The sequence below is a fragment of the Prionailurus viverrinus genome, chromosome A2, assembly GCF_022837055.1.
Source record: "Prionailurus viverrinus isolate Anna chromosome A2, UM_Priviv_1.0, whole genome shotgun sequence".
Classification (NCBI taxonomy): Eukaryota; Metazoa; Chordata; class Mammalia; order Carnivora; family Felidae; genus Prionailurus; species Prionailurus viverrinus.
This window is the reverse complement of record NC_062562.1, coordinates 81,307,870-81,335,618: the sequence shown is the minus strand read 5'-3', so window position 1 is coordinate 81,335,618 and position 27,749 is coordinate 81,307,870. Positions and strand designations below refer to the sequence as shown.

General features: G+C 39.5%; 1 protein-coding gene across 1 annotated transcript in view; it reads right to left on the bottom strand.

Annotated features, from left to right (window-relative positions):
• RELN (reelin) overlaps positions 1-27,749 on the bottom strand; it is a 535,267-nt gene that overhangs the window by 106,442 nt on the left and 401,076 nt on the right. The window contains exons 23-28 of the mRNA XM_047850601.1: positions 25,985-26,122; positions 24,466-24,652; positions 16,910-17,115; positions 12,069-12,240; positions 11,387-11,587; positions 5,026-5,258 (exon numbers count right to left, since the gene is read on the bottom strand). Of these exons, the coding sequence (XP_047706557.1) occupies positions 5,026-5,258; positions 11,387-11,587; positions 12,069-12,240; positions 16,910-17,115; positions 24,466-24,652; positions 25,985-26,122 (1,137 nt within the window). The remainder of the gene's footprint in view (positions 1-5,025; positions 5,259-11,386; positions 11,588-12,068; positions 12,241-16,909; positions 17,116-24,465; positions 24,653-25,984; positions 26,123-27,749) is intronic.

Sequence of the window (27,749 nt, the reverse complement as noted above, 5' to 3'; positions counted from 1 at the left end):
TAATGTGAATGTGCAATGCTGATTACTACTACTATTGAGAAGGACATAGAGCTAGAAGAGCATCTTTGATCTGATAGTCAGGAAGGTCTGGGAAGGATTGGAGGACATGATGATTGAGGAAATGACAGAGTTCAGTTTTTAAAAAAATTTTTTTTAACATTTATTTATTTTTGAGAGACAGAGAGAGACAGAGCATGAGTGGTGGAGGGGCAGAGAGAGAGAGGAGACACAGAATCTGAAGCAGGCTGCAGGCTCTCAGCAAGCTGTCAGCACAGAGCCTGATGCGGGGCTCGAACCCACAAACTGTGAGATCATGACCTGAGCCGAAGTCGGATTCTCAACCGACTGAACCACCCAGGCGCCCCTGACACAGTTCAGTTTTATGTCACTTTACTAGAAATAAACCATAGTGTGTCTTGACCATTCAAATCTTGAACAAAACCTTCCAGAGGTTTTGCTTTCCCAGATAAGGAAACAGTAGAAGACTCTATCTCTGTCTCCTTTCCCAATTACTTTTGTTCAGAGGATGCCTGGGTGAACAGGAGAATCGATTTCTATACCACCCTCTTCCGCCACCACATTTCAGATGTACATCAGCCTTTCAAACCAAGAAGCTTCCTGTGCATCTGCTGGTCATGTGCAGAGGTTCACAGGTGATGGTGGCAGTGGAGGAGACATTCTGCAGAATAGTAGGCAATTGTGTTTCTGGCACCTCTTCCCGCCCCCGAAATATTAACATTTTGCATTCTGCATAGGGAACCTACAGAAGGCTGCATGACATGACAGACTGTATGGTTGGGGACACTGCCGTGGGTCAGGGATATACCAGCATGTAGCTACTGTCACCAACATGTCTCCTTTGTAGGCGAGAACCAAGAGAATGAATATGAAGACAAAATGCTCCTTTGAGAAAATCAGGTTACGATTATTTGTGAAAGAGCAATGTTCTAGTAACTATTATAAGCATGTTGCCTCGTGGCAAAATAGCTCCCAATTTTAACAATTTTCACACTTCAAATTCTCAGCTTTCCAACACTGCATTTGGAGATAGCAGAGTTTAACATATTGCAGAAGAAACAACAGCTCTTAAAGTGGAAATATATTTACTATTCTTCAGTAGAGAGCTCTTTGTCACCAACATGCCATCAACCAGCAAGCTGGATGGTATTCAAATTAGCCAGGAAGCTGGACTCTAATGAAGAATATTTCTTCTTCCAACAGCTGAGGTCCAAAAAAATATTGGTATGTTGGGAGCTTCAAAATATTGGCTCACTTTGTGATATTGAGGAAAACCTTCTTTTATTTCTCATGTGTGGCTTTACCACTGCTTTCATAGTGATGTCTTACAACACCTGGATATGCTTGCTAGTCACTGCAGCAAATATACACCACTCAATGTTCCCCAGCTTCACAGCATGCTACACTATATATTTGGAAGATCTGTGGTTGAGCCAATGTTTCAGAAAAGGATAGCTGGGGAGGGGGGAAGACAGGCAGCTGGTAGTGAGGACTACAGGGATACACTGTTACATGCCCAACTTCTGATGGGCAGAAAGCAGGATGAGATGGCTATTAAGATACAAACACAGATAAATTTTCATGTCAAAGGAAAGATACCTCAGAGGTTGAAGCCTACAGAGTAGAACCAACAGCTGAGAAGAACAATAGATTAAGGAATGACTCCTAAGGAACAGAACTTAATCAAGGCCACTTTCTTGTCCTAGACCTTGCTTATGGAGGAGGGAGTCCTAATAACAAGTATCTTGCTGGATTTCAGAATTCCTATTGGCCAGTGGCTGCTATGTGATTCCCATTCCTTCCTTATGATTATTATTATTTTTTTGAGTGGAAGTGTCTATTGTAGTTATCCTGTCAGTGTCTCGCCATTGTATGTTGGATGCTGAGAACTGTCTTTTTAGTTCACAGGTCTCTAGATCAAGAGGAGCCATTTACGGGGATCCATGGCCATACCCTGACCTGATAGAGATCACAAGATCAGCAACTAGTGACTGATACTGTGATGGGAATGATATTTGGGGGGTCTTGGGAGGAGAGTGAATACATTTGGCTGTTGGAAGAGATGTGAGTCACTGGGACTAGTAACACACTATGGTAGATTGTTACAATAACACCCCCAATGAATCACACTTCCTTGTGTACATGTTCCTCTATAAAGTGACTTTTCTGCACTTGCTATCAGAAAGAGGAGTCTGTTTTCCCACGTTCTGAATCTAGACTGGCCTTGTAACTTGCGCTGATCAATTGGATGTGGCAAATAAGATAGTCCTGCAGTTTTTACTTTCGTTCTCTTGGAACTCTGGAACCACCTAACTGTAAAAAACACTGGGATGAAGATGACATAGAGAGAAAGGTCTTGCTGAGCCCAAACACTAACCAACTCACCAATCAAATGCAGCTACATGATGGAGCCCAGAGAGAGCAGCAGAACTACCCAGATAATCCTACAAAACCATGAGGAAGTAAATCATGGTTACTTTAAGCTACTAAGTTTTGGGGAGACAGGCTGCATTGTGACAGATAACTGTACATATATTATCTTAGGCTATACTCAAGAATATAAACAAGGAGTAGGATGGTTTTTTTAAGAAAGTAATGTATGGGGCGCCTGGGTGGCTCAGTCGGTTAAGCTCCCGACTTCGGCTCAGGTCATGATCTCACAGCTTGTGAGTTCGAGCCCCATGTTGACAGCTCAGAGCCTGGAGGCTGCTTCGGATTCTGTGTCCCCCTCTCTCTACTTCTCCTCTGCTCATGCTCTGTCTCTCTCTGTCTCAAAAATAAACAAACATTAAAAAAAAATAAAAAATAAATAAAAAAGTAATGTATCCATGCATCCTTGACTCCTTTTTCCTTCTACTGGTTAAGAGATGACAAGATCTAGAACAGCTGCCTTGGATCTGGAGATGAGAGTCTTGTGCTCAGAATGGCAGAACCACCCTGTCAGCTTTGAACTGATCACCTTTGGACTGCTATATGAGAAAGAATGGACTTCTACCTTGTTTAAGCCTTGTAAAGCATTTGTATTTGTTCTTCTGTTACAGTAGCTGGGCCTGTAGCCTAACTAAAACAGAATGTAAGTCAAATTCTTAAATTTTGCTGAAGAAGGCCAACTCATCAACTTTGTTACCTATACATCAAATCTTCTCTCTTTAATATACTACAAAGAACACTGGCATATAAAGACAAAAAAATTATTAGTTGACTTAGATACACTGACTGACAAACTTTCTTGGGAAAGTTGGTTTAAAGATTATGCTTCAAAGTTTAAGAGATTAACCCAGAAACTTGTACATCCTTGACTAAAATTGTTTCCCTACCTAGGAAGATTGTCTACCAAAGTCTGTGGTGTAATTTTTTAAGATGCATACCTAAGTACTGACGGAGGCAGAAGAACATAACCAGCTTCTCTAGCTAGATGAGGAACAATAAGTTTGGTGATCAATTAGGTGAAAGTTGTCACAGACAGAATGGTCTCCAAGAACTTTATAAATAGACCACTCCTATCAACTGCTATGCTTTTACCACTGTTATCAGTCTGGAGCAGGTAAGCTATGTTGTGGTGACCAACAATCCCCAATCTCAGTGGCTTAACTCAACAAAAGTTATTTCTTGCTTCTGCTGTATGCCCAGTGTAGGCTGGCAAGGAAGTCTGCTTGTTGTAGACATTAAGGGACCCAGACTGATGTAAACTACATCTCAAAACATGCTTTCATAAAGCATAGAACATGACAAAATCCACATGGGCTCTTAAAAACCACACATTTGATTTCCATTCACATTTTATTACCGCATCAAACTTTTAAAGATGCGGGGAAAATATAATCTTACCATATTCTAGGAAGGAAGCAAGCAAGCTGGAAATATTGCTGAATGGCACTAATGAATATTCCAAGTGTATATGAAGTCACAACCAGAAAGCTATACAAGTAGATAGATGTATATCATCTCAGCTCTGCAGAAATGCCTTGACTTAGTCACGATTTAATGCTACATCCTGGGATTCAATTAAGAAGTGTCTGCTTGAAGAATGTTTATCTTTCATAAAATGATAGAGTTAAAAATACTGATATCTACTTTACCTGGCATAAGGATACATATACATGCTATGAATCTATTTTAGAATACTAAGCATGGAAAAAATGTTATCCTTTTCTTAAAAATCAGAATGAATTTTTTCTTTTTATCCAAACATGAGAACTAAATGACTATATATTTTTCCCCTTTGCCTAGCTGCCAGAAAACTAAGAGTTAAATTTATTGCCCTATTAATGAAACTAATTCCTTCAAGTTCTTTTAATCCATTTATCTCATTTCTCTGTCAATTGATATTTAATCTTTATATTATTTTTATAGTTATTTAAAGGAATTTTTAAAAATCTTTTTTAATATGTATTTATTTTTGAGAGAGACAGAGAGACAGTGTGTGATCAGGGGAAGGGAAGAGAGAGAGACACACAGAATCCGAAGCAGGCTCCAGGCTCTGAGCTGTCAGCACAGAGCCTGACACAGGGCTCGAACTCATGGACCATGAGATCATGATCTGAGCTGAAGTAGGATGCTTACCTGACTGAGTCACCCAGGAGCCCCTAAAGGGATCTTTTATATTACAAGATATCTCAAATTGCCCACACAGGTAGGTATTAAATTACCAAAAATCTATATAAAGTCAAAGTCTGATATAATAATGCCTTATGACTCCCTTGGACTTTAAACATCTTTTGTTCACTGCTGTCCCAGTGCCCAGAATGGTGCTCAATAAATATTTGTTGGATAAATGAATGAATGAATGAATGAGTAAATCTGTTTCACAAGCATGCATGGGTGCATGTGCACCTCAACACACACCTGGGCTTTGGGAACTTTGCCCCAGGGCTCTTTTCCTTATTTTGTGAACAGATATGGCTAGACTATATGAATTCTTGTATGTTATTGAAATGATGATATTGAGATAAATATATGCTTCCAAGAAATAACGCCTAGGGCACATAATAAGAATGGTCACTGTACCTGGATGCAAGAGACCTGGGAATAACAATGGTGATTCTCGTCCATTCCTCAAAGTCCCCTGTGTGATACACGGTGGGCTCACTTAGTTCTCGGGAGTTTCCTTCACATCCTTTGCCCACAGATGCTGGGTAACAGCCTTCTTTCACCAGAAACCAGGACATTCCAGCATCATGAGAATACTGAAGAAGAACTGGAGCAGCACTGCTGAATTGATTGGCACATCCTATGTTTAGCTGTCCAAAGGAAAGACAGAATTATAAAAGGTCTTCATTTCAAGTTATCATTTAATACATTAGGTGCTACAGCAGCCAGGGCCCTTTCTACTGAGTCTGTCTTTTATTGACAATGATAAGACATCCAGGTCAATTCCAAACAAGACCCTTTTGTAGGTTCTAGAAATCTTTAGGTGAGCAATGGGCGTTTTTTAAGAAAAGCTGGACCAGTTGCCATTTTGTGGATTTCTTGGGATTATAGGCAGGAAAACAGAAGGATAGTATCTCTGAGGTTGGAGCCATAGACAAAATCATAGAAGCCAAGAAATGGTTTTCTTCTCTGATCCCAGGCCTATATAAACAGAGGGAAGCAGAAGATAAAGAGCTATCCTCCTCAGGACATGAAGGTTACCTGAAGTGAGTGCCATCCTTCTGCTTTCAGTGGAACAAACATCTTTACTCCATTTTCTTGCCAAAGCTCAGTAAGAAATCATTGCTAACTTAGATGAAAAGAGCTAAGATTTTGCCACTGCATCAAATAAGCAAAAATAATGTAGAAATAAAACCGTTATTGTCCTGTGCACTCATATAGAGGAATGTCATCACAGGATTAATAGTATTTAAAAAAAAAGAAAAATAAATAAAGCAACTTAAATCCCAATGCCCTAGCATGGGTATTTTTTTTTTCCTGTTTTCTCTTCTAATCTTTATAAAGAGGCATACATTTTGGTTATTGTTGAAGTCATCACACTTCCTAAACTTTCCTTTTGTGGGGCGCCTCAGGTAAGCAACCAACTTCAGCTCAGGTCATGATCTCGTGGTTCGTGGGGTCGAGCCCTGTGTGGGGCTCTGTGCTGATAGCTTGGAGTCTGGAACCTACTTCAGATTCTGTGTCTTCCTCTCTCTCTGCTCCTCCCCCACTCATGCTCTGTCTCTCTTTCAAAAATAAACATTAAATAAATAAATAAATAAAACTTTCCTTTTACTTTCTATTTAACATATTGTTTTATTATTATATGCAGCATTGCAAAGAATATATGTTTGTTCTTTAGTTGATCTGTTATCACCAGATAAATTCCTAGAAATAGTATTACTGAATCAAAATGCAGAAACACTTTAAATTTTTTTATTTGTATGTGTTCATTTTTAATCAGCTGGGTTCAAATGAATCAGTTTTACCACAACTCTGAATGTTATTTAGGTTTAAAACAGTTTCTTTAAATTAGTATATGTACAAATAATTTTATTACTGTTTTAGTTTATATTTTTTGGTAATTATAAATGTCAATCTCTTTTCTTGATATTTATTTGGTTATATGCCATCTTTTTTCATTTGTTTTAATTTTTAATTTTTTTATTAAAAAATTTTTAAACATTTATTTACTTTTGAGAGACAGAGAGAGATAGAGCATGAGCAGGGGAGGGGTGGAGAGAGAGGGAGACACAGAATCCGAAGCAGGCTCCAGGCTCTGAGCTGTCAGCACAGAGCCCAATGCAGGGCTTGAACCCACGAACCGAGAGATCATGATGTGAGCTGAAGTCAGACGCTTAAATGACTGAGCCACCCGGGTGCCCCTGCCATCTTTTTTTTTAAGTTTATTTATTTATTTTGAGAGAGAGAGGGAGAGAAAGTGAGAGTGAGGAGGGGCAGAGAGAGATGGAGAGAGAATCCTGAGCAGGGCTCAAACTCATAAACCATGAGATCATGACCTAAGCCAAAATCAAGAGTTAGACGCTTACCAACTGAGCCACCCAGGCGCCCCTATTTAATTACATACCATCTTACATGAATGATCTATTCATATCTTATTTAGGTTGTTGGTGGGAGCCACCATAGAGCTTTAATGTATAAGCCTAGAGATAAGAATAGTCAAATTGTATAAAAAAACTGAAGTAAGCACTCAAAGGAACATGATCATGACTGAAGAATAAAGGATGAAGAAAAGGTAGGGTCACAGGCATAATACTGGTCCAGACATCAAGAGGTCAACCAGTTCATACTTGTGACTATTGGTAGTTGGATCCAGTCTTTCAAAAGAAGATTCTATATTTTCCTTATTCCCATACTCACAGCTAGAAAGCATCTCTCAGAAGACTTTATAATTGGGCTAGTAGGAATTTTATTGTGATACATTTATCCAAGTTTATATAATTCAATGTCAATAATATAAGCAAAGACTTGACAATCTCAGATGCATGATTAAACTCTTTTAGCACAAATTCCTTTCGTTGCGCATTAGTAAGCATTAGCTTTTGGTTGGTAAGAGTTGATGGTAATTACAAAGGGCACACACAGTTAGCTTTTCATTATGGCCATCATTGTTTCTAAAGTAGGAAAGTTGACGGCACTTTCAGTGGCCTGACAAGTCTATGCCTTTTTAAATTGACCATTTAGTCTGCTTCTTAACTGTTAATGTTTTCTAGCATTCAATTCTTGGCTTTCTTATCTTTGTACTCTATACATGCTCCTTAATAAGTCGTTCACATCATAATTTCAAATTCCTGCTAAATACCTACAACTCCCAGACTGGGCCTCTCTCCAGCTGTCTGGAAAGGTCCATAACTGCTTCCCATGTATTTCCATGTGAGCAGTCCACAGGCATCCCCAATTCCGCAGGCCCAGGTCTGCCCTCATCATCCACACCCTAAAACAAATCTTCCTGTATCTCCAGTTTCAATGACTGGAGCCAGGAATGTGGGAGTCATTCTAAAATCCATTCTATCATCCAATAGGTCACCAAAACCTGTTGACTCTTCCCCTTTCACATCTCGCAGATCGTCTACTTATTTTTATAATCTCACACAGTGCTTTAATCTGGCCTCATTTCACACTTTGATGACTGCTCTAGCATCCTTTCTTTACTCAGAATATAGTCAACAATCTGAGTACTTCTCCCCGCATCCTCCACTCTTGCACAGTCCTCATCTTTTACCTGGATCATTGCAATAGCTGCCCAGCTGGTCTTTCTGTCTCCACCTTTGCCTCTGCCACTGTACTCCCAGCACAGTCACCAGATTCTTTAAAAGCCTGAGTCAGAGTATGTCTCTTCTGCTAGCCATTTTATTCAGAGCAGAAGTCCAAGTCTGACCTCCTTTTTTCTATGTGTCTCCCTGTTCTCGCTCTCTTTGCTCTAGTCACAATGGCATCCTTGTGATTTTCTGAACTCTTGCAAGCACACTCCTGATGCCAGGCCTTTGTACTTTTTGTACCTTGTGCCTGGAATGGTCTTTCCCAGAAAGCTTCATAACTCACCCTTTTAACTTTTGTAGGTCTCAGCTTAAAAGTCATTTTATTAGTGAGGGAACCTGACAATGCCTTATAAAATGATAACTACCCCACACCACTGGAGTCCACACTCTCTATTCCTATTTATGCTCACAGCATAAAACAGAGTCTGGTATATAGTAGAGGCTTTACAAATATTTGTTGAATAAATGAATAAATGCACTTGTTGATTACAGTTTCTCCTCTTGTTAAGTTGACACCTATACTGCTGCTGGAAGGATCTTTCTAAAACGGGTCTGATTCTTGCACTTAATGTATTAAAACCCTTCCATGACTCACTGCTCTTGGGTTAATGTCCAAGTGGCTTAACATATCATATAAAGGTAACGAGGATCAACTTTCTCTCTCAACTTTGTGGCACACACTCCAAACTCCTAAGAGTTTCCAAATTTTCATTTCTAATTTGCACTTTCATTTATTTTTGTATATTTGCACATTCTGTTCCCTCTAACTGGAATTCTTCCCCTTCCATTGTTCATCTGGCTAAGTCTGTATTTCCAGAGACCTTTCATTTCAACTTATCCATCTATCCGTCCATCCTTCCCTCCATCCATCCTTCCATCCATCCTTCCATCCGTCTATCCGTCCATCCTTCCCTCCATCCATCCTTCCATCCATCCGTCCATCCATCCATCCATCCATCCATCCATCCATCCGTCCATCCATCCATCCATCCTTCCAACTGACAGATGTTTTTGGAGCATCTGCCACACGCCAGGCAATATGCCAGGTACTCTCATACCACCCAGAGCCTATTTCTACTACAACACTCTTGTGAGAATTACTGTTCTCTCTTCTGGCTCACTTCCTAATTTCTGAGTTCCTTGAGGGCCAGGGCCATATTTTTCATGTCTATATTCTTAACAACTAGTGTTTGACAAATGGCATGCATTACAAAAATGTACCCGCACTTTGTACAAATGACACCAAGTTCTTGTCACAGATTCCAAATATACATTAATCATCAATCCCCAAATGACCCATATTACATATCTATTATCAATTAATAGCAACAATCCAAAGTCTTCTGCTGGTGTCATTTGAGAATTGAGATTATCTTAGGCATTGTGCATTCTTGCTGGTTGTTTAAGTACTTGAAACATTTCATAATGTTTTCTTGATTTAGATTTTTAATTTAATTTTATTTGTAATTTTTTAAAATGTTTATTTTTGAGAGAGAGAGAGAGAGAGAGAGAGAGAGAGAGAGAGAGATACAGAGACAGAGCATGAGTGGGGGAGGAGCCGAGAGAGAGGGAGACACAGAACCCGAAGCAGGCTCGAGGCTCTGAGCTGTCAGCACAGAGCCTGATGCAGGGCTTGAACCTACCAACCACAAGATCAAGACCTGAGCCATAGTTGGATGCTTAACTGACTGAGTCACCCAGGCACCCACTGATTTAGATTTTTTAAACACCAGAATGCCATCTTGCAGATTTTAACACCTACAGTATTGTGATTGTGATTAATGAAATTGAGAAGGTGTCAAGTGAGAAAGAGCATAGTATTCCAGCAAGGTATTATTTTGCTATTTTGCTATTGCCATTATTTTGTTACCATTTTTAGGCAGTACCAACACATTAATATAGAGTCGTATATTGCTGTTAATGGTTTTTCCACTGTAGTTTAGCATCAAACTCTAAACAGAGAAGAATAACATTTCACTAATCATTTTATTTATGACTAACTTTCTTGTTTACAGACCTGTGGAAATCATATTTGAAGAGCTGCCTATAAACATCTGATCTCTTTAATAATTCCATTTGTAAATTATTTACCATCTGCATCCTGCCGTTACGTAAGGACCATGTAGTTGTGCTAGCTCATTAAAACTGCATTACTTTCGACCCCAGAATTCACCAGTGGGATTTTATTATAAACAAAATGAAAGTTTGATTAGGCTTCTGAAAAAAGAGCTTGTCAGAGTAAATACTTGCTATACATGTTGACATGTTCTTGGTGGTTTTTTTTTTTAATATTTATTTATTTTGAGAGACAGAGAGCAAGAGAGAGCGAGCACTAGTCAGGGAGAAGCAGAGACAGTATACAGAGAGAATCCCAAGCAGGCTCCACGCTGTCAGTGCAGAGCCTGACACAGGGCTCAGTCTCACAAACTGGGAGATCAGGACCTGAGCCGAAACCAAGAGTTGGATGCCTAACTGACCGAGCCACCCAGGCACTCCTATATGTGTAGACATGTTATCACAGTGCTAAAAAATCAGCAAGGTTTTAAGAAAGCAGTGATCATTAAGGCATAAATTTACTGAATCAAAGGAAGGGAAGTTGTTTGAAAATCCTATAGTAAAAACACAAAATAAGTCATAAGTCCCCAAAGCATTAGCAAATTGAAAAAGAGAACTCTCTTACCCTTCAGAAGCATGGGATTCATTAAGTCATAATCATATAGAAAATCTAAAGGTCAGTTTTCTTTTTTTTTAAAAAAAATTTTTTTCAACGTTTATTTATTTTTGGGACAGAGAGAGACAGAGCATGAACGGGGGAGGGGCAGAGACAGAGAGGGAGACACAGAATCGGAAACAGGCTCCAGGCTCTGAGCCATCAGCTCAGAGCCCGACGCGGGGCTCGAACTCACGGACCGCGAGATCGTGACCTGGCTGAAGTCGGACGCTTAACCGACTGCGCCACCCAGGCGCCCCTAAAGGTCAGTTTTCAACCTGACCAGTTTTTTTCATTGTGGGTAAAGCTAAATAAAGAGCTTTGCCATTCTAAGAATGCTGAACCTTTGTTCAAGTGAGTCCCTTCTTCAAGAGAGTTTGAAAAATTTGTGTTCTTTCGATGTCACTTATGAGTCTGGGAGACGGTTTGCTCTTTTACCTGCCCTGGGAAGAAGTCTGTGCATAAATACCTTAAACTGTAGAACATATCCAGGTTTCAGAGTCAAATCTCGAGTTACTGCAAAGCGATCCCCATCTGATTTTCCAAATACCATGGCTGATGGTGTGGCAGAGCAGAAAGTTTCATTTTTAACCATTCCTTCATTGGCCAACATCAACCACACACTCATTTGATTCATAGGGTAATCAAAAGCTGGCTTCTCATAAAAGTTCTATTAGAAACAATACAGACAACACAGAAAGGCAATTTGATAGCTTTGAAAACAAGAAAGGAATTTTCAGTTTATGACATGCAGGGCCATGTACGATTTGTATTGCTAGGAAAATACAGCAGAATCTCTAAATTATTATTTTTTTAATGCCATAAGCCCTTTTTCCTGATGATTTAACCACTGAAAATATTTTGCCACTGTATATCTAATTTTATAAACACATTAATAATTGTGCTTGATGTCTTGGCCAGACTTCCTAGCCATTTTTTAAAAATATCTAAATAATCTGTGAAGTAGTAGCATAGAGAGAAAACAAAACGATTAAGTGTAAAAAAGTAACTACAAACACAGAAAACTTATGTTACTTATAAAGCTTATATTCCAGGGTCAAGCAATCAATCTCTGGGGGAAGTGAGGAATTCTGTAATCCCATCTATTTTTATAATCCTGTCTTCTTGGAGTTCAGGCATAGGAAAGATACCTGGGGTAAAGTCGGGTTCACAATGGGGATGACCTGCTTTTGTTTCTCTGACAGAATGATGATGTCATCGACTGCCCACTGATCGTAGCCTTCCCCTGAGAACACAGGCTGCCACCAGCGGAACCTTGTGCAAGAGGTCTTAGCGGCAGCTGGAAGTTCCAGGTAGACGAATCTGCATAAAAGGAAATCATTTACGGCTGGGAAAGGAAAGGCTGTTTTTCTTCTTAGCAGCTGTTTATTTATTTATTTTTTTAAATTTTTTTTTTCCGACGTTTATTTATTTTTTTTTTTGGGACAGAAAGAGACAGAGCATGAACGGGGGAGGGGCAGAGAGAGAGGGAGACACAGAATTGGAAACAGGCTCCAGGCTCTGAGCCATCAGCCCAGAGCCCGACGCGGGGCTCGAACTCACGGACCGCGAGATCGTGACCTGGCTGAAGTCGGAGGCCTAACCGACTGCGCCACCCAGGCGCCCCTTAGCAGCTGTTTAAATAACAAGAGTAGCAACAAGAGAAAGTTTAGTTTTGTTTGATCTCTTGAGATATATATATGATATATATATGATATATATATTAATTTTTTTTCATATACATATATTTTTCATATATATATATTATATTTTTTTCATATATATATATTAATTTTTTTTTGAGAGACAGGGAGAGACAGAACAGGGGAGGGGCAGACACAGAGGGAGACACAGAATCCAAAGCAGGCTCCAGGCTCCGAGCTGTCGTCACAGAGCCCCATGCAAGGCTCGAATACACAAACCGTGAGATCATGACCTGAGCTGAAGTCCGATGCTTAACCGACTGAGCCACGCAGGCACCCCTGATCTCTTGATATATATTTTTTAAGTTTAGACAGATCAGATCAAGAGGTTTAAAGTTGTAAGTCCGTTTAGTACTGGCCATGTTTATTCCATTTGGAATTGTAACTTTTTGAGGCAGATATTTCTACTAAGTCTGATTTACTGAACCTTTTGATTACCATGACAACGGCATAACATTTTTAAGAAATACCTCGAAAAAACTGTTCCTCTGTATATTATTACATTAAAATAGCATTACAATTTTTTCCAAACCATTTCATTTTACTATGCATTAAAAATGATGGGGCACGTATGTGGCTCAGTTGATTAAGCATTGGACTTTGGCTCAGGTCACGATCTCACGGTTCGTGGATTTGAGCCCCACGTCGGGCTCTGTGCTGGCAGTTTGGAGCCTGGAGCCTGCTTTGGATTCTGAGTCTCCCTCTCTCTCTCTCTGCCCCCTCCCCGGCTTGCTCTCATTCTCTCTCTCTCTCTCTCTCTCTCTCTCTCTCAAAAATGAATAAACATTAAGAAGAAACATTTTTTTTAAATAAAAACAAATGAAACAGAAAATCACCCATAATCTTCTGCACGGGGTTGACTTGTGCTAACATCTTGATGTATCATTAAAGCATGTACTCTTTCCTATAGGTGAAATATATGTATAATTCAGCATCCTACAGTTTGAAATTTCATATTATGTCATATGCACATCCTCGTGTCAGTATAGTTATTTTTTAAGATCATTTTACTGTCTATATATTTTAATGACACAGACATACTATTGTTTATTTTACTTCTCTCTGTTATAAATAATTCTGTGTTGAAAACCTTTATGTGTACAGCTATGACTCGGTTTATTTCTTTAGAAATAATTTAGAAAGGTTTAGAAAGATTTACAAATAATTCCTAGACATGAAATTACCAGGTTGAATAAACTAGTCATGTTTAAGGCTCCTGCCTGATTTTTCCAAATTTCTTCCTGGAAGAGTCATACGGTTTGCAGAATGACCTGTCTTGCTGCTCCCATGTGGAAATAGCACTGGTGTTATCATTAAAAAATGACCACCGGACTGATGAAAAATGATATCTTTTTTATTGCAACAGACATTGTCTATTATTCATATTTCATTAAACCTCTGTATTTTCTCTTTTGTAACATCTACTCATTTCTTTTACCCATTTTTTAAAATTGGGATCTTACTGGTGTTTTCGATAATCTTTACAGTAACATCAATCCTCTGTTTCTCATATTGGTTGCAAATATTTTCTCAGTCTTTCTTCTCTTTAACTTCTTTGTTTTCTTTGACAGGTATGTGTTACATGTGTATGTAGTTACACATTCGCACGTAGTATATTTCTACATAAGTAGCCCTTTCCTCTGTTAATTCTTCCACTGAATTGTGTTTAGGAAGTTTACATCTCTTTCTAAGATCAGAAAGTAACTTAAATGTTTAAATCTTTAACCAGTCTTTAACAGTTTTTGATGGGGTAGGGTAATGATCTAATAGATAATTTTCCCCTAAAGCCTACCCATTTTTTTCTAACACTGCTTGTTTGAAGAACCACTTCTTTCTCATTGATAGTTGATGTGTCTTTTATTTTTTTTTTAATATACAAGATTTTACACACATCTGAGCCAATTTCTGGGTGATCTATTTGGTTCACTGTTTCTGTCTATCCATGCACCATTCAAATACCTTAGGTTATACAGTGTGTTTTAATATCATGTGGGGCATTCCTCTCTTTTTTCCCAAAAAGTTTAAGCTATTTTTGCCAGTTTATATGTCTAGATACAAAGTCCTTCCCCACCCCCAAATTCCACTAAGATTTTTATTGGAATTGCATGAAACATAAATTAAGAAGTATCTGCATATCACAATCTTTAGTTTACCTATCTAGAGATGTTATATTATTTTCCACTTATTTGTCTTCTATTATATCTCTGAAGGAAATTTTGTAGTCTTCTTTACACAGATGCTTAGTATTGTTTGTTAAAATTAGTCCTTATATTTATGTATTTGCCACCATGAACGGGGTCTTTTTCTGATATCTTCCAACTCAAAATTTCCCAACCATTTTTAGTGTCATAGAACTCTTTGATAATGTGGTGAAACAGTCTGGTCCTAAAGAAAAATTCTCATAAATCAAAACTGAATATTTATGAAATCTGAAAAAGCTACTGAACTTCTATTTGTCTATACAGTACTTCAGTCACTTTACTGAATGCTGAATAATTTCCAGATTGCCAATGATATTATTTGGAAAAAGTAATTTCCATTATTTTAAATTGTTGTTTCAGCTAGTTTGGCATCATTATGAATTCCCTCTTCCTTGTACTGGAAGAAATCTCACCAGGTCCCATTTCCCACACACCATTCCTGACATTCTCCCTGGATGTTATGTCTCTCATTTTACCCAAGTTGGCTTTTCTCTGGTTTAATTTTTTTATTTTTATTCAAAAAATGTTTTTAATGTTTTATTTATTTTTGAGAGAGAGAAAGAGAGACAGAGAGACAGAGACAGATCATGAACAGTGGAGGGGCAGAGAGAGAGGGAGACAGAATCTGAAGCAGGCTCCAGGCTCTGAGCTGTCAGCATAGAGCCTGATAGGGGGCTTGAACCCAGGAACCCTGAGCTCAAGTTGGACACTTAACCGACTGAGCTACCCAGGCACCCCGGCTCTTCTCTGGTTTTAGATTCTCTCAGTGTCTCTCAGAAGAAGTACTTTTGGTTGGTCTATCTGCATGGCTACTTATGTTATATTATGGAAAGTTATGTGACCTTTAAGTGACTCAGTGTTTTAAAAGAACAAACTTCTAAATCGTCAAGCTACAAAATAGCTCTCTGTTATACAGTATGTTTAAAATAATTTAATTTGTAAGAACTGAACCTACAGAGTCTTCAATAATATTTTTCTTCAATAAAACAAAGTTCAGTTGTAAAATGCCAAATAGGATGTTAAAACTTAAAATGGGTTGGTGGTGAACATATAAAGAAAAATTCTGTCTCTTTGTTAAAGTACAAACATGAGATTATAAGAGGAATACTCTAAAAATGATATCCTTGAATAGATTTTAATGACACATATAAAATATAAAGTATAAATACAGAATTTCAAAATGCTATGTAATTGTAAAATAACTAAATTTAAATATAGAAAAACACATTGATTGTCTGGTATAGGGATTAGTATTAAACACGAGTCATTTTTCCAAACTCCTTAAGAGTTATTGTCTAAGATATTATATATTTCCTCCTTGCATGAAAATCAAGACAGGGATGGGTCAGTAAAAAATTTCAGAAATCTGAGCCCCACAGATTCATTCATATTTTGTCCAGGACTAGCTCTGGTGCTAATATGAAAACTTAAAAAAAATTTTAATGTTTATTTATTTTTGAGAGAGAGACAGAGTGTGAGCCGGGGAGGGGCACAGAGAGAGGGAGACACAGAATCTGAAGCAGGCTCCAGGCTCTGAGCTGTCAGCACAGAGCCCGACGCGGGGCTTGAACCCACAAACCATGAGATTGTGACCTGAGGGGAAGTCAGAACCTAACCACCCAGGCACCCTTGAAAACTTTTAATAAAATCCATCTTGCTATTAAATCTAACCAATGAACACCTATATCCATATCCAGATGTTAATATATAAATGTATGCTTCTTTATATATATATATATATATATATATATATATATATATATAGTGTGTGTGCATTCACAAAACCTGCAAACTGGAAATGTGAGCTTGGAACATCCATATATCATGCAGTTTCTTTGGGAAAACTGTTCTGTTGTCTTTTCCTCTAGTCACAATTTTCCCCAAATTCTTTAAAAATTCAAACATGAACATGAGTGCTTTTTGTCCATAAACAAATGAAATGAAATTTTTATATACTGGGCTATCATTTATGTCATAATCTAATGAGTCTGTCTACATTTGCAATAGTTAACATTTGAGAAACAGCTCAAGAAAACTGAACTCTTTACTGTTCCTGGAAACCAGTGGAAGGCCATCAGGGGTGGTTACCTGGGTTTGCTGAAGTCTGAGAAGTACATTTCTGCCAGCAGGTGCCACTGGATGCCCCCATTGTTGCTGTACTGAAGGAGGACACCTTCCTCTCTGCTGTCGGGTTTGTTGCACGCAGCGCTCTCTCCACCAATCTGGATGTAGAACTGGACAAAGTCGACCCAAGAGGTGTCCAGATCCCAGCTCACCAGCTGCCTTTTCCCAGCCTTTCCAAAAGACAGAAGAACCACAGATTCAATCATCTGGGGGCTCTTCGGCATTCTGTCATTTCAGTTTCAAGATCATAGGCACATCCTAGCATCAGGTGGAGATGATTTTGTTCCCATCATACTGTTGAGGGAGCAAGTTGTGCCATTTAATTCTCTGCTCTGGTTATGGTAACTGTTCCTGAATACATTTGATTAGTCTCCGCATCATTGATTCCCAGACTTGGTTATGAGACCCTAGGGAACTGCTAATTATACCAAAGAGTATTTGAAAGTCTTTAAAAATAAAGCAAAATTAATTTTAATTAAAACACTCCACGTATTTGCTTTGTAAATCTCTTCCAGGCAGAGTAGTGGAGAAGAAAGACCATATACTTTGAAATCAGTTGGAATTGGGTTGGAATTTTAGACCATTATTCATGCTGTTCACTAGCTGTGTGACCTTTCTGAGCTTTTCTTTTCCTCAAAGAAACAATATGGGTAATAATACCTTCCTTATAGGATGCTGTGACAATTAGATGAAATAGATGTTGCATGTAATTTGCCTAGCACATGGCATGTCTTGCTGAGGGAACATCCTCTCCAGAGATAGGCCCTGACCCCCCTCCTCCCTGGGAATTAAAGTGAAACATGCAAAATAATAACTTTTTGACAAAAAGAAAGAGTACTCAAGTCTCTGAGGCTCCTGGTCAGTCTCTCTCTCTGTCTCTTTCTTGGTAACAGAGAGGGTGGGAGGGACCATTTCAGTAAGTTTTTGTGACCATGAAATGGTCTCTTTGTGTCTCAAAAAATGTTAAAAATATCCTCAACCTGCTTCCTTTGCTCAGTGTGTCCCCTACATGTCACAGTCATGTGGTGAAGTACTAGACTCAAATTGACAAGGTTTGTTGTCATTCCTGTTTTGCATAAATGGGTTCGCACTAATGGGACTGAAAAACGGTTTGCCCATGAGATTCTTCCACCCAGGGGTACCGCCAAAGCTAATCCATAGACTGCACTGAATTGGTCTTGGAGAGCTCCCAAGGAGTTCAATTAAAAGCCAGGAAGAAAAATTGAGATAGGATACATAGTATAGAGAAAAACATCCCTCAGACTTATAATTTAAACCCGATTCTAATCCACTAAGTTAATTAAGAAAGGGTTTCAGTTATTAGAAGTCACAGGGGAAATACTTGGGGATAATTAAAACACTACACTGTTCCTGATAAATCTAAAGCCAATTAAGAGACTCCAAAACAAACGAGGGAGCAGCAAAATGAGAACTGAAGTTAATCCTGAGACAAGAACTTATTCTTTGGAATTCTCAATTTTAAGTATGTATTTGAGAAAATCCTAAAAGTAATAGGCATTTTCAACGTGTTATGTATGCTTTTAACTTTTATTTTTGTTGATTTGAGATATTGTAAGTGAGAAACATCTCAGAGGTTATTATAATCTGGCCTAGAATTTTCATGCCTCAGGATCATTACAGGAAGAATGATTTTAAGAAGAAAAACTATAGAACCTAGCTAGTTAATTCCAATCCAGAAAACTTCTATAAAAATTTGGCATGTGGAAATGAGCCAGAAGGACAAAGATCTAAGGTGAGGAGAATTATTAAAAATCCAATTATCACAATTAGCTGATTGGAATGATTGGTCTATTGTGAAATTCACAGAGTAGTGCTTTTTTTTCCAGGAGACTATGGTGTTGGTCGACAAAGGTTTTGAAAGGGTTTCATGAGATTTTTGTAAATGGTAGAAAATATCGTACAAATGCTTAGTTTGGCACTGAAGGTGTTTTTTTCCTAGAGAATAGCACAGATCATTTTCTTTTGTTCAATGACCTGAAATGCTGAACATTGTTTTAAAGGGAGATAAAAAAGAAAAAGGAAATGGCTTACGGCAAACTTTTTGTCAGAATTTAGAATGATGTAACAACATGCTTTGTGGTTTTTCTATTCTACTATTATCAATGTATTTATGTGTGTGTAAGTGTAGAGATATACACATCTAATGTGCGCACGCATGTGTGTTAAAGTATTAGGTTATGGATCTCTTCATTTTTGGAATGTAAAAATACCATCCAATTTCCTTCCAACATTCTAGGTTAAAATGGCTCACTGCTTTAAGGGTTTAGATAAAATAAAACATTTTAAAGGCAATGTCTTCAGAATCTAGAGACTTCATAACACTACCTCTAAAACATTTCATAAAACTTTACATTTGCCTCCCATTAAAATATTCTCTAGTCAAAATGCTACTAGAAAAATATTTCTATATTTATTTGAAAACAACCATTTCTTTTTTTTCTTAAATTTATTTATTTATTTTGAGAGAGAGAGAGAGATAGAGAGAGAGAGAGGGATAAAGAGAAAGAGCATGACCAGAGAGGGGCAGATAGACAGGGAGAGGGAGAGAATCCCAAGCAGGCTCCTTGCTTCACACTGAGCCTGACATGGAGCTTGATCTCACAATTGTGAGATCATGACCTGAGCCAAAATCAAGAGCAGGATGCTTAATCAACTAAGCCACCCACGTGTCCCGAAAACAACCATTTCTTTAAAACCTCCAGCTTTCTAATTTTCTTTTTTTTTCTTTCTTTCTCTCTCTCTCTCTCTTTTTCTTTCTTCTTTTCTTTCTTTCTTTCTCTCTCTCTCTCTCTCTCTCTCTTTCTTCTTTCTTTTCTCCTTCCTTCCTTCCTTCCTTCCTACCTTTTCAATAAGAATTATTGGGTGCCAATTACACCATACACAATAGGAAAACAAACTTGGAAGGAGAGTTCACAAATACGTGTAGTGACAATAATGACAATTAGGGCAGCAGACCAAATTCTATTCCTTGTTGAATCCCACTTGGTCATATGATCATCTATCAATTCTATAATCTATTCAGCCTCAAGGTACTTGTTGATTTGTACATGCCTAGCTCATGGCATGCATTTCTGAGTTGAACACCTTATCTAGAGTTCGGCTCAGTCAGTAGGATTCAGCATCTTTCTGGGTACTATGAAAATAAAAATAAAACTATGATCTATCTATGAATAGAACACAAGTGAGGGAGGAATTCAAAGAAAGGAGAGAGCAGTGTAGTCATCATGCCACAAAGCTCCATGGAGAAGCAGGATTTGAGCAGGACGTTTATAAGGTTTATACGGATACAGAGACAGTAGAAGGCATGATGGTAGGCAGTGGAGATTAAACAAAGACAAGGAAATTATTGAAACCTGGGATGGGGAGGAGAAATTTCTGTTTGGAGCAGAAGTCTGATGTTTCAAAAAATAAGAGGTGTAGTTAGGGCAGCAGTACTGGAAAGCACCCTGATTGATCAAAGAGGGACAGAATAGAAGCACATTTTAGGTTTAGGGTGGTTTGCAATAGGGCTAAGGAACCTTTCCTTTGGGTTACTGCTTTGGCTGGTAGGGGCTGCCAAATTGTGTATCCCACCTCTGTGCTAAAGCAGTGAGCACATGACTCTGGCTCTGTCAATCAGAGTATGTCATTCCTCCAGACACTGTGACTGGCCAATCAGAAACCTTCCCTAGATGTTTCTACACAGCTGTTTAGAGAGCTCTGTGGTCCTGGCACCACTCTCATAATGACAGCTGACCTGAAAATAGAGGAGAGAGTTCTGTGGGTATTTGAGTTTCTGGTTCCAGGTATCTCTGAGGCCAGCTTCATATAAGTCCTCCCTGTGTTCTGATTACATGAACCAAATTTCCCCTTTTTTGCTTAAGCTAGTTTGTCTCACTTAGAATTCAAAACAGATCTACTGATATAAGAGAAAAAAGAAAAAAAATGCTCTTCAGATATTCTGACAAAAATATAGGGAAAAGGCTGGATTGGGAAGGGAAGAGAATGATTTCACTTTTGAAATGCTGGTTTTAAGTTAGTGGCAGGGCATATAGATAGAAATATTTAATGGTACAAATTTTTAATTTTTTTCATAATTTTTTAAATGTTTATTTATTATTTTTGAGAGACAAAGCACAAGCAGGGGAGAGGCAGAGAGAGAGAGAAATACAGAATCTGAAGCAGGATCCAGGCTCCAAGCCATCGGCACAGATGCGGGGCTCGAACCCACAAACCATGAGATCATGACCTGAGCTGAAGTCAGACACTCAACTGACTGAGCCACCCAGGTGCCCCTAATGATATAAATTTTAAATACACTCTCATAAAATGTAATTGTGACAGCTAACACTTACTGAATGATTTCTATGTGCCCCACATGACTCTTTATTCTTTACCTTCATTAACCCACCAATGGTCCCAACATCCCGCTCTACAATAGAGAAAACTAAGGTACAGAAAGATGTGGAAGTCTGCAAGATGAATGAGCTAATGAGTTTTGGAGCCTAGGTACAGATCCAGGTAGTCTGACAACAGAGATCACCTTGAATTAAGTACATACATATTGATATATAATCTTTCTGTGTTTAAAATATCTGTGTATGGGGGCGCCTGGGTGGCTCAGTCGGTTAAGCGGCCAACTTCAGCTCAGGTCATGATCTCGTGGTCCGTGAGTTTGAGCCCCGTGTCGGGCTCTGTGCTGACAGCTCAGAGCCTGGAGGCTGTTTCAGATTCTGTGTCTCCCTCTCTCTGACCCTCCCCCGTTCATGCTCTGTCTCTCTCTCTGTCTCAAAAATAAAATAAATGTTAAAAAAAATTAAAAAAATAAAATATCTGTATGCACGCATGTGTACTGGGATGTTTGGTACATATTGGTTAAGGATTCATAATCTTATTTTAAAATTGATGCTTACGGAGACACTATCTTCCCACTTCTGAGCAATTATACAGTGTATCCAGATCTATGCAACGTATACTGGTTGCTTGTGGACTGTCATCTCTAATAATAATACCCGGCGGATGTTTAATGTCAATGGATAGGAAATATCATTAAATGGAATCCATCCCTGATTTTCTATCATTCTCTATCTTGTTTGCTGACTGATTCTTTGTTCTGCACCTGCATCAAAACAAAACCTGTACCTATTTTTGCATTTGCATAAGTTGACTTATTTTGGATTTCTTCCCAGATTCCACAACATATCAGCCCTACAGTATATCACCCACACCTGTGTATTTGTGATGCAGACTGGGACATTTCCAGTTGTCCTAGAATTGGTGGCTATAGTCCTTAATGGAAAGATGTGGTTTTAAACACCTCACATTCTAAATTTTTTTTAATGTTTATTTTTATTTTTGACAAAGAGAGAGAGAGATGGAGCATGAGTGGGGGAGGGGCAGAGAGAGAGGGAGACACAGAATCTGAAGCAGGCTCCAGGCTCTGAGCTGTCAGCACAGAGCCCGACACAGGGCTCGAACTCACATTGCAAGATCATGACCCGAGCTGAAGTCAGACACTCAACTGACTGAGCCACCCTGGTGCCCCTAAGCATCTCACATTCTATAGGGAGCTGGTCATTAGTAGGGCTAGACATGTAGCTCAGGTTGGAGAAGTGGACCTGCTCCCTCTCCAGTCCTTTTGAGAACTATATAAAGAGACGAATTGGAGGAGGGAGAATGAAAGTAATGTCCTGCCTAGACGGTAGCAAGGGAGGAGAGGAAGGTGGTTCCCCCTTCCCCATTGCTGACCAAGCAACATGGGTTGGGGATGTTCCAAGAGAATCAGTCTTACAGATTCCAGTGGACACCTTTGTTCCCAGTTGGTGTCTACTGACTTGTCTGCCCAAACTGGTGCTGCCACTAGTGAAGACAAACACTGCGAGAAAAACTTCTGGGGAACCTGGGTGGCTCAGTTGGCTGAGTGTCTGACTTCAGTTCAGGTCATGATCTCACAGTTCATGAGTTCGAGCCCCTAACTGGGCTCTCTGCTGTCAGTGCAGAGCCTGCTTCGGATCCTCTGTCTCCCTCTCTCTCTCTGCCCCTCCCCTGTTTGTGCACACACACACACACTCTCTCCCTCTCAAAAAAAAAACATTCAAAAGAAAGAAAAACTTCTACACAGTGTCCATTGTAGACTTCATGTTTATGTGCCCCCAAATCTGTATGTTGAAAGCCTAACCTCTAAGGGGATGGTGGGCCTTTGTCAGGTTATTAGATTATGAGAGTGGAGCCCTCATGATGGTATTAATGTCCTTATAAGAAGAGACACAAGGGGCGCCTGGGTGGCTCAGTCAGTTGAGCATCAGACTTCAGCTTAGGTCATGATATCATGGTTGGTGGGTTTGAGCCCCGCATTGGGCTCTGTGCTGACAGCTCAGAGCCTGGAGCCTGCTTTGGATTCTGTGTCTCCCTCTCTCTCTGACCCCCACCTGCTCACACACTCTTTTGAATCTCTGTGTCAAGAATAAACATTAAAAAATGAAAACATAAACCAAAAAAAAAAAAAAAAAGAGATACAAGATAGCCTGATTTTTCTCTTGGTGCTCTCTCCACCATGTGAGGATACAATGAGAAGATGTCCATCTACAAACCGGGAAGCAGGCCCTCATCAGACACTGAATCTGCTGGTGCCTTCATCTGGGACTTCACAAACCTTTCAGAACTGAGAAAAAAAGTTTCCTACTTAAGCCACCCAATCTATGGTATTTTTAATGATAGTAGTCTGAATTGACTAAGACAGTCCTGTATTAGCAGATGCCACCAGCAGCCACCAAACTCAATGTTCAACATGGATGGCTGTGCATGTCCCCAAACCTCACCATTATCCCTCCTTCCTCCAATCATATTCTTGAGATTAACAGATTGGCAAATTTCACAAATCCTTGTACGAGTGCTATGTGTCGGGCATTGTACGTGATTTGCAAGTGCTAACTCACTTACCCTGTGTGAAGACTAATGAGGTAGGATCCTCTTATTAGTTCCACTGTACAAATGAGGAAGCCGAGTCATACAGAGGTTATGGGATTTGCTCAAAGTCACACAGCTGCCAAGCGGCAGATTCCGCCTGCAGCAGGCAGCTGCTGCTCTTAATCTCTAGGCTTCACCTTCTCCACCACCACTCACCCCTCGCCCATGGGCTGCACGCTCACACATCCTCCGATGCTGGGGCAAGAAGACACCAAGTCCCTGCCCCACTCAAAGACACTCAAGACAGAAGCCCGGCTGGCACAGCAGGAAAGGAAGGCGATTGGATTTAAATCCGGTAAAAGAAGGGCAGGGACTTTAAACTGACCTAAACTGGATTTGTAGTAACCAAAAACAATCATAAAACTACAGGAGTTTGCCAAATGTACTTAAGGGGTAGGAATTTGACAAACGAATTTAAAAGCAAGTAATGTGGGCTGGGGGGAATAAAACTACCTCATGTTTGTACCTTCTGAGTTCAGACTGCTCCATAAATCACATATTTTCCTGATCATGCATTCTCAGACCTTAGTCATACCTTTATCCCCAGCTCTTACCTTGCTGAAATACAGAGACGATCCAGAAGAGATGACCCCACACCCTTGCTCTGGTTTTACAATTTCTCCCCCAATAACTTCTTGCCAGTCAGACTCCCAACCATTCTGGTTCTCAAAATCTGACATAATCGTGGAAGGAAGAGCCGCTTCTGGGTGGCATTCGGTGCCTTGGTACCCCTGGTCACACCTATGAGAGAGGAAGGCCAAACAAACAAGTCACCGTCTCCTCTGTGAATGCCAAGGCCACGCACCTGCAGCATTTCCTATGTCTCACTTTTGCTCAGACCTTAGCATCCACATTAGATATTTCTCCAGTGTCAATCTGTGTATGTGGTATGTGTATGACAACCTTCAGGTTTTAACAGACACCGAACAGCAAGAACAAAAGGACTGAATCCTTAAAAGAAACAGTGCTATAACAGAACTGAGGCATCAAGCAGTAATGAAGAAGGATGTGTGTGTGTGTGTGTGTGTGTGTGTGTGTGTGTGTGTGTGTTGGTGGCTGGGGAGAAGAAGAGCGGGATTTTCCTCAAAGTCACATATAGTCTTCAAAGTCACATATAAATATTTGTCTGTTCATCCAACATGTAGCTCTGGCCACGTTTTATAGCTCCCTTTTCTGATTAAATTACATCTCTTTTAGAGTCTTTGAGTATTTAAGTGTGTTCCTATGTCATCCTCATTAGCCATAATCACCATGGCCCCCTGCCCACAACCTTGAGCTTCTCTCGAAGTGACATAAGACAGCGTGTAGCAGCTGTCTGACAGGTGCTTTAAGAGTGTCAGAGGAAGGAAAGGGAAATAATAGCAAGGCTCTTGTTTCCCAAAGAGGACTTTGGGGTTAATTAATAAACTCTGAAATTTATACCCAGGAGGCCTGGTCTTTTGTTAGATTTTGAAGTTTAGAATATATGGCTTCAGACTTTACTTAAATGTAACAACAGCTTGGGGCTCCTGAGTGGCTCAATCAGTTGAGCGTCCAACTTCAGCTCAGGTCATGGTCTCACGGCTCATGGGTTTGAGCCCCGTGTCGGGCTCTGTGCTGACAGCTCAGAGCCTGGAGCCTACTTCAGATTCTGTCTCTCCTCTCTCTCAGAAATAAATAAACATTAAAAAAAAACTTTTTCAAATGTAACAACATCTTTTACATCTGAAATAAGAACAGAAAGGAGGATCCTTTTCTTTTGGCTATTTCATTATTTATTAGTCTTTCCATACAACTCTGAGGACAACTGCTATGGTATCCCTCTAAACACAAATTCTGGGACACCTGGGTGGCTCAGTCGGTTGAGTGTCTGATTTCAGCTCAGGTCATGATCTCATGGTTCGTGGGTTCGAGCCCTGAGGCTTGCTGCTGTCAGCACGGAGCCTGCTTGGGATTCTCTGTCCCCCTCTCTCTCTACTCCTCCCCAATTCACGCTCTCTCAAAAACAAAACAAAAACAAAAACAAAAAAACCCAAAACGACACTTAAACACAAATCCTGAGAAGCACACAATCACACTTGGTGGCATACATACCTGCACATACCGTGGTCACATGAGCCATGCCCACTGCACATACTTGGGCACTGCTGCCCAATGTAAATGTTATCCAAAGCCCACTCGTCTTGGGCTGTGTAATAGCTCTGACTCCAGCGGAAGCGGGTGGCACTGGACCTAGAAACAAGGTATGGTAATAAATCCAATATTTTAACTGACACGTGGCAGCACAAAGAATGTCAGAGTTCAGAATCTTTCAGATAACGGAACTTCCTGGAACTTGTATTTCTTTTTCAATATATGAAGTTTATTGTCAAATTGGTTTCCATACAACACCCAGTGCTCATCCCAAAAGGTGCCCTCCTCAATACCCATCACCCACCCTCCCCTCCCTCCCACCCCCCATCAACCCTCAGTTTGTTCTCAGTTTTTAAGAGTCTCTTATGCTTTGGCTCTCTCCCACTCTAACCTCTTTTTTTTTTTCCTTCCCCTCACCCATGGGTTTCTGTTAAGTTTCTCAGGATCCACATAAGAGTGAAAACATATGGTATCTGTCTTTCTCTGTATGGCTTATTTCACTTAGCATCACACTCTCCAGTTCTATCCACGTTGCTACAAAGGGCCATATTTCATTCTTTCTCATTGCCACGTAGTACTCCATTGTGTATATAAACCACAATTTCTTTCTCCATTCATCAGTTGATGGACATTTAGGCTCTTTCCATAATTTGGCTATTGTTGAGAGTGCTGCTATAAACATTGGGGTACAAGTGCCCCTATGCATCAGTACTCCTGTATCCCTTGGGTAAATTCCTAGCAGTGCTACTGCTGGGTCATAGGGTAGGTCTATTTTTAATTTTTTGAGGAACCTCCACACTGTTTTCCAGAGTGGTTGCACCAATTTGCATTCCCACCAACAGTGCAAGAGGGCTGAACTTGTATTTTGCTGCCAATCATTTTTCTTTGGTAGTTTAATGTCTGCTCAATCATTATCCAATTCAACAATTTTATCATGAAGAAAAGTTAAAAATAAATCTGTGGTTTGGATATATACCTCAATCTTAATTTAATTGGTGACATTTTAAAGAAAAACAAAATATCAGATTTTTTAGTTGTTGTTACACAGAGATTTGATGCTAGGAAAAGAAAGGAAAAAAGAAAGAATATTTAAAAAAAAGGTATATACGAAAGAGCCTCTCATTCACAGATGAAAATGTGAGGTGTTTAAATTACACTACTACTATTCCTTACGATAAACACAACAGTAGTTATTGGAAAACTTCCAGTTAGCTCTCAATAGAAGATGAAAGTTGAGTTTGGGGGTATTGTTTTGGGGTTGAGGGACATGCTACAATGTACTATAAGTAAGAACATCTGGGTGCTAAATTCTGCTTATTATTTCTGAAACATTAACTTGTTTTGGTTTCATGGACAAGCTGATGTTAAGTGGAAACAAAAAGTTAAACAGTCCATTGTACACAGAAAACACTTGGGACCTTGACTCATCTAAACCAGAGAGAAAGTCTAAAAAGAGGGAATTTTGAGAGCACATTCACTGTGCTCAAGAAAGTTGCCATTCACTGACCGTCATAAAACATTCTTTTAAAATCATATCATATTTTTTGTCTCTAGAAATTTTCAGGGGTTGTGATTAGTTCTTTTTGGTGCCCAACAAAAGTGCAAAACAAAAGAAAACAAAAAAGATGTGCAGAATTAATGTGCAGGCTCAGTTCCATTGATTAAACCCTCCCAGAGCACACTACCTACACATACACTTGATCTTAATGGCTCAGAATGATCCCTT